At 50.5% G+C, this 8,150-nt stretch overlaps 1 protein-coding gene across 2 annotated transcripts; it reads left to right on the plus strand.

Annotated features, from left to right (window-relative positions):
* The first annotated feature begins 2,159 nt into the window (after nt 1–2,159).
* LOC123444986 (protein trichome birefringence-like 28) lies at nt 2,160–7,761 on the plus strand. 2 transcript variants are annotated; one of them, XM_045121895.1, is made up of 6 exons: nt 2,160–2,409; nt 2,482–3,247; nt 3,358–3,529; nt 3,889–4,088; nt 4,239–4,394; nt 7,054–7,761. In XM_045121895.1, the coding sequence occupies exons 2-6, from the start codon at nt 2,547–2,549 to the stop codon at nt 7,436–7,438; spliced, it is 1,614 nt and encodes a 537-aa protein (XP_044977830.1). In that variant the 5' UTR covers nt 2,160–2,409; nt 2,482–2,546; the 3' UTR covers nt 7,439–7,761. The 2 variants fall into 2 exon arrangements, with proteins under 2 accessions (XP_044977830.1, XP_044977829.1); XM_045121894.1 differs by having other exon boundaries at nt 2,160–3,247.
* The last annotated feature ends 389 nt before the right edge of the window (nt 7,762–8,150 follow it).

Consider the following 8,150-nt stretch of genomic DNA (forward strand, 5'->3'; position numbering starts at 1 on the left):
GCAGAAAACAGTAGCAACAAAATGACACGATCAACATGCTACGTCTATTAGTTTGGGTCTAGTCCATCACATGATTCACCCAATGATGTGATCCAGTTATCAAGCAACAACACTTTGTACATAGTCAGAAGACCCTGACTATCCTTGATCAACTAGCTAGCCAACTAGAGGCTTGCTAGGGACAGTGTTTTGTCTATGTATCCACACATGTATCTAAGTCTTCATTCAATACAATTATAGCATGGATAATAAACGATTATCTTGATACAAGAATTATAATAATAACTTACTTATCTTGCCTCTAGGGCATAATTCCAACACCTCGGGCGTTTGAGGGACCGGATTTGCAAGTTCCGGTTGTAGATGCTCTAACTCGTCAAAGGAGGATGAGCACACTCACATCGGCGTTGCCATGTCTAACATGTGACGGCCAAGCCTAGAGTTTCCATTCTTGATGCAAGTTCCAACCAATCAATGGTAAAATGTCGGCCCAAAAAATGCTTTCAACAAGGTGACGACTCAATTATGTCATTGTTGAGTTGGATCACTAAACTCGAGAGCATGGATTCCCACCCGAGGGGTGAAGTGGTGTTTTTGTCACCATATTGACCGCATATCTTCCAAAAGATGTCTCGCCTAGTAGCCCCCAAGAAACCACAATGTTATTCTAATGAGATAGTTGCAAAGTAAGCCACAAACGAAACTCGTCATGAATGTGCACCGACCCGACCTTAGGAGACGAAAAGGAAGAGGCGACACCATGAGGCGCGTCAAGATCCGCAATCTGTATAGATTCGTGAGCACCCCATTAATATGCGTGCAGTAGATGATACCAATTGAAAGGACGTGAATGTCGTCTCAAGGAGGGTGAATATGCTCTTTAAATAATTAAGATTTAGGCTAGAACAAATACGGACTAAAAGTAGCATTTAATTTGTTGAGCTAAAAATCTAAATCAACTAAACTCACCTATGTGCACCAACAAGTTATGCTAAATAAGATAGACAACTAAGTGATAAAAAGATGTATAACACGAAACACTGTGGCTATCACAAAGTAAAGTGAATAAGTAAAGGATTCGGGTAAGAAATAACCGAGCCATGCAGAGACGACGATGCATCCTGAAGTTGACACCCTCACGGATGCTAATCTCCATTTAGAACGGTGTGAAGGTACAATACTCACTAAAATGTCACTAGGATTACCGTGATCTTCGCATGCCCTCATGCAAGACAAGTTGTCATGATTCTCCTAAGAGACCCTTGAGGGCAATCATTGAACTTGTACAATTGGCAAGCGTTGGGAACGGTCATCGAACCCGTACAAATTATTTGAAACAATCTCCACGACCTAATTAGAATGCTCCTTGTACTACACCAAGGGAAAGATAATTGAACTCTTTTGTCTGCAACTCGGGGAGCAATTTTTCTTCATATGCGTTTATGAAGAGAAAATGGCAGGGTGTGTATTTTCATTTAGAAGCGAGCGAAAGCCACCGTGATTATGATATATACTACTCCCTCCGTTCCAAAATATAAGACCTTTTAGAGATTTCATTAGAAGACTACATACGGAACAAAATGAGTGAATTCATATTCTAAAATATGTCTATGTACATCCGTATGTAGTTTATAGTACAATCTCTAAAAAATCTTATATTTAAAAACGGAGGGAGTATATACATAATGTCGAAGTCATGGTTAGTCACGTCGCTGCAAAGTTCTTCAGTTCTAGAAGTCTCAAACCGGCAGTTAGCATTATCGGGAAGAAGGAAAGCTTGCCAGAACTCTACACGTCATTGTACCCACAGACAACAATAATCAACACCGGGGATATGGAGATATGAAGCAGAAAGGACCAACTGCTTCATTCCCATGTTAAAAACCAGCACGTCATTTCGCAACGCGTGTGCATGTCGCCGATCTCTGTTTCCCTTCGTAAGCCCCTCTGCCCGCAAAGCCATCGCGTTGACCGCAAGGACAAAATACACATGGTATACCGTATACACAAGTAAGTACTTTTTTGATACCATAATAATTATAGTTGAAAAGAACTAAACTAGTTTTTTCAACATACGATTTTCCTTGCGGTTTTCTGGAGGAGCAAATTGCCCTCCGGTACCTGTGTGTATAAGTGGGGTGGCCTTGGTTAATTTAGTCTTGTAAAGCCCATCACTGACGTGCTCTACCACGTTTTTCCATGCCCCGTCTCGTCTGGCCGAGTCTTCGGCCATCAGAAAATTGGCAGAGAATAAAATCCTTCTCGACAATCCAGCCACTCGCCCAAATTGCTTGCTCGTTCAACGGCGAAAACAGAGAAGAAACGACGAAAAGAAGCGATGGCTTCCTGCCTTCATCGCCTCACCAAATCCACAGGGAGGGAGCACCCCCGCTCTGACCCCAGGCGCAGGTCCGTTCGCCCATAAGTAAACCCACGCTCTCTCTCTAGCCGGCTAGCTAACGCCGCGCCACGCATCATCAGACGACCCAAGAGGAGGGGAGAGGAAGGAGAGGGGCCAGCGCGTAGCGAGGCCGCACGCAGGCGCCATGTCATTCCCCGGCCGCCGCAAGTCGTCGCTGGCCGGCGCCGGCGGGGGCGCCGGCGCCGGGCCGTTCGACTCGCTCGGCGCGAAGCACAGCGCGTCGCGCAAGGGCGGGCGGCTGCCGGTCTACGTGGCGGGCGTCTTCTTCGTCGTCTTCGTCATCGTCATGTACGGGGAGGACATCCGGTCGGTCACCCTCGAGCCGCTCGCGCGCGCCGGGCCCGTCAGGCAGCAGGCGGTCGTCGTCTCCGACGCCGGCCGCGCCGCCGCCACCCCGCGGCGCGACGTGCTCTCTTCTTCCACGGAGAAGACCATCGCCCCGCGGCGCGACGTGCTCCCTTCTCCGGAGAGGCCCGTCCCCGTGGCGCTGCCGCGCGACGACGGGAGAGAGAGTCCAGGGCACGCGACGGCGACGGAGACGGAGGTGATCCGGAAGGTCGCGCCCAAGGTGAAGAAGCCGAAGAAGGCGAAGAAGGCGAGGCGGCAGCGGCCGGCGAAGAAGACGGTGGCGGCGGGCGTGATGGGGGCGCCGGAGACGTGCGACCTGTCCAGGGGCGAGTGGGTGTTCGACAACGCGAGCTACCCGCTGTACCGCGAGGAGGAGTGCTCGTTCCTGACGTCGCAGGTGACGTGCATGAAGAACGGCCGCCGCGACGACAACTACCAGAAGTGGCGGTGGCAGCCCAAGGAGTGCGACATGCCCAGGTGCGCGCTCGCTCTCCTCGATCGATCAGGCCGATCCGATGATTGGCAGGACGACGCATGCATGCATGCATGATGAGACGGCAAGCTTGATTAACATGTTGGGGTTGCAGGTTCGACGCGAAGCTCTTCATAGAGAGGCTCCGGAACAAGCGGTTCATGTTCGTGGGGGACTCGCTGAACCGGAACCAGTGGGAGTCGATGGTGTGCCTGGTGCAGTCGGCGGTGTCGCCGGACAAGAAGTACGTCACATGGGAGGACCAGCGGGTCGTCTTCCACGCCTGGGTGAGTACAATTCTACTCCTACAATTCTACCCTACAAACAATGGCACGGCGGCATCTCTCGACCGGGGCCGGCGGTTCGTGCCCCCCAACGATGGAGAAGGAACCTTAGCTAGTTGGCCAACCGGCAGGGCCCACGGCTGCTGCTGCAACGGTTTTTTCAAATATGACGTCGTACGTACGTGCGTAGTACCTACCTGTACCGTAGCTGTGGGTGGCGGCTTGGCGATTGCACCAACTGCCACGACGTATTCCATCCGTCTAGCTAGGGTGTCATTTTGTGCCTGCTGCTGATCAGGTCAAATGGTGGTTTCTTAATGAATCCTGTTTTTCGTTCATGTTGATGAACAAATAATGAACAGGAGTTCAACGCGACGGTGGAGTTCTACTGGTCGCCGTTCCTGGTGGAGTCCAACTCGGACAACCCCAAGATCCACAGCATCCAGACCCGGATCATCGACGCGGAGGCCATCGCGTCGCACGCCGCCAACTGGCGCAACGCCGACTACCTCGTCTTCAACACCTACATTTGGTGGATGAACACCCTCAACATGAAGCTCAAGTATGTATAGAGTGCACAACACGAGAACATTAATTGCTGCATGCCATGCATGCACGGTCGAAGTAGAAGTAGTAAAACTACATGCGCTGCTGCGATGACGATCGACACGGTCACTGACTGACACGGAGGTTTTGATGGATGGATTGGCAGGAGGCCGGGCGGGCAGGACTGGGAGGAGCATGAGGAGGTGGTGAGGATCGAGGCGTACCGGAAGGTTCTCAACACCTGGGCTGGCTGGGTGAACGACAACATCGACCCGGCGCGCACGTCCGTCTTCTTCATGAGCATGTCCCCGCTGCACCTCAGGTACCGTATCCCCTACCTACCTACCTACCTACACCCCCCGTGGTTTCTACTGTATTGTGTTCCACTCTAGGTAAATCGTTTTTTTGTTCTTCTGGGTGGTACGTAGTCAGTAGGCGCGCGTACCTACGCGCACCAGCACCGTAGTTCGTAGGAAACGTTAGAAACATGGATATTCCTAGCACAACCAGAGGTTCGAGTTACAGCCCGATCGACACGCATGGCGTCGACGAGGGGCCAAAAAGGCGAAGCCGGCAGCGCATGGTGCGTACCGGTCTACGGCGAGACCGGTGCACGCGTCGGGAATTGCAGACGCGCACGGAGTGGTGGGGTCCCGCACGGTCGATTTCCGGGGGCTGGAACGAGTCGTCCGGGCCATGGAATCGGACGGACGCGTCCCTGTCTTGGGAGAAAACGGATGTGACGGACAGTCGTGGCAGACCTGGCCCGGCGGCGTGTTTTTTTTTTTTTTTGAGGGGCCCGGTGGCGTGCTTGCTTGAATATTCCCCCGGTTAAAAACCTACTACTATGTCATTTTTTTTTACAAAGTACAATCAAAGTCGTACACATATACACGAAAGTAAGCTCACTCCTATGAACGCACGTATGAACATTCTATCCCTATGAACACCTTTGAAAGACTATACCAGTGGTTTTTTATTTTTCGGTGATGGCGCAATATATATCCTGGTGATGGAGCAGCCGGGTCGTGCAACATTCTCTTAGGTGCGGTGCGACTAGCAGAGCATGTATGTATGTATGTATGTACTGGATCAGGATGGAACACATGGCCTCACGTTGCCCACCCGCTCGTTGACCCTCTCTCTCTCTGCACACATGTGGTACGTAGCATACTCTTGCAGTTGGTGCACTGGATACCGTTATACCGTATAGTTTAGTGACCCAGTTATAGGATACACATATACGCCGTTAGTTTACACATGCATGGTTTGATATTCCAACACAGCGTGGTGCAGTACATGCTAGTACTACGTACTAGAATAAAGTATATGGACTAATCTACGGTCACAAGGAATGCCACCCCACCACTGCATGCCATGCATGATGCCACTGCTAGTCTGCTAGTACTGGGCTTTTCAAAGAGATATTCCATTGGGAACGCCATGGAAACTTCTGTAACCACGGTGGCACGGTATGCGCATGTCGTGACCAGCACTGCAGTGAGAAGTATAATTGTGTGCACGAGACGTGGATACGTCTTAATTTTTAGATGTCAGTTGAGGTGGGATCTCACTTCTCCCCCTCCACTTTACGCGGGGTCAAATTAACGACGTGCGTCACAACTCAGAGCACACAAACGGCCGGGCTCGGCACTACGCTCTTTTACAAAAGTCCAAGGAGAAGATGCTCCTCCAATGGAGCGGGCAGTTGCTCCCCTCTCGTTGTCGTCCAAAGCAGCACTCTCAGAAATTAATAATGGAGAACTAGTCTCTCTACTCCACAGGACCCCAGGAAGGATACACAAATACATATGTGTATCTATGCGTGGGTATAATTCCGTGTACCTGTCAATCACATGGACGGACGCTCGGCTCAAATAATTATTCCGCGCACATGAATCTTAGAGTAGATGGAAGCTTCCGTCCCGGATGAATCCCCGGCCCCGTACATGATGCACCAATCATGCATTTCATGCGCCAGCGACGTACTACTACTAGCTAGCTCGTAATCGCATTCGCATTGGTGCGTCGTGAGATGTGGAATAGTCTTCGACCTCTGCCAATGATCGTTCCGTGTGATCATCCCGTGACCGCATGTTTTGGATCTTGGAACGGACGACACATTATTTACGACAAGTAGCCGGCTGCAGGTAGTGCCAGTAGCGTTTGGGATTTTCCTTCTTGCGTAGTAGTAATAAAATCCAATTATTCCTAGCTAGTATTGGTGGTATAGAGTTTCTGGTGCTACGTCGAGTGTATTGATTGGGAGTAGCGTTATACACCAGTTTGGATCACACGTACGTAGGCCTGGTGAATGCTGGCCTGCTTGCTTAACCAGATTTGGTCGTGCTATATATGAGGATCAAACAGAAGCTTGTGCTGTGTTGGCTACCTAACTCCATCCTAAGATTGATGGATACATGTTTTAGTTCCCGTCAAGCAAACCACTTTGATTTGCCTTGGTGTTTTATAGTCAACGATGCTATGTTCGTAGTGCTAGTGTGCGAGAAGATATATATGGTGTAACCAGAGAAACTGCCATGCATGGTGACCGGTGAATGAACGGATCAACCAGGATCGCGTATGTCGTCACTAGGAGAGCCTAGTAAGTGTACTAGCTAGCTAGCAGTGGTGCCACGTTACTTTGCGTGTCCAGCAATCCCGAAGTTGTTAACTAATTTCAATCGGGATTGCGTCCACGATCCAACGAGTTTATCAAGTCCGTGGATAGCTTGGAGTTGGAGGCATGTCGCATCAAAAGACGTACACAACTAAAGTTGGTCAACAACACTATTTTACGTGTAGATAGAACTGGATTCATTAGTTGGGTTGCGTGATCGGCTCATGGTGCGAATCTGCTAGAGCTAGCGCTACGTACCTTGCTCCACACAAGAAGAGTGTTGTGAATTCTACTAGCTTTTTTCAGCTGCAAATTCTACTACGTTGGGGAAACTGGCTGATTTTTTTGTCTGGAAAAACAGCCCGCAGGTGTGGGGCAACCCGAACGGGATCCGGTGCGCGAAGGAGACGATGCCGCTGGTCAACTGGCGCGGGCCGATATGGCTGGGGACGGACTGGGACATGTTCAAGGTGGCGTCCAACATCACCCGGGCGGCGGCGCCGCGGGTGCCCATCACCTTCGTGGACATCACCACCATGTCGGAGCGGCGCAAGGACGGGCACACCTCCGTGCACACCATCCGGCAGGGGCAGATCCTCACGCCGGAGCAGCAGGCCGACCCTGGCACCTACGCCGACTGCATCCACTGGTGCCTCCCCGGCGTGCCCGACATCTGGAACACCATACTCTACACCAGGATCATGTCCAGGCCGGACCCCGGGATGCCTGCTATCACGGCCACATAGGTTACAGCACAGAAGTTCATTCAGAATTCGGTTTAAAGTTTCTTCTTCTTCTTCTTCTTCTTCTTCTTTTTCTTTACATTCTTTCTGGCCTTTTTAGTTTTTACATGTCAAAATACGCCAGCGTTTTTTTTTCTTTCTTTTTTTCATTGGGGGTAGGTTAAGTGGAAAGAGATTATGTAAGGTGATACATGGCTCATGGATTGCCATGTGCTGCTGGTGCACATATGCGCTGTAAGGAGGTTCCTGCTCAAACTGTAAATTCTAAAGTCAAAGAGACGGACGGATGGTTTATAGAGAAATGGACAGTTGCGTTCTTCAGTTTATTATCTTCTGTTTTTTAGGGCAGAAGATCAAAGGGGAGTGGAGTAGGAGGCGCTTTTAGGTGATGATCGTTGCATCGCGAAGCTTGATGATTTACCTGAAAAAGGCGAGCAACAACAAAAACAATGAGCTAGCCGTGAACTAACGACAATATTGCAGGCGCCTACGGTTGATTGACGGTTCGGTGTGCAGGTTGGGAAATGCCTTTCGCCCTCTTTCTGGTAGCAAAGCTCCGCGTATCTCTTTGGCCCGGGTCAGGCGTTGCGACAGGTACCAAACGTGAATCGTGGCACCAACTTGCGGTACAGCGTAGTAGAGAACAGAGCAGCAACGTCTCTGGCGAGTGGCTGCCCCCAATAATCCTAGACCTACAGGGTCTTTACAGGTTCAT

The sequence above is a fragment of the Hordeum vulgare genome, chromosome 3H (genome assembly GCF_904849725.1).
Source record: "Hordeum vulgare subsp. vulgare chromosome 3H, MorexV3_pseudomolecules_assembly, whole genome shotgun sequence".
Classification (NCBI taxonomy): Eukaryota; Viridiplantae; Streptophyta; class Magnoliopsida; order Poales; family Poaceae; genus Hordeum; species Hordeum vulgare.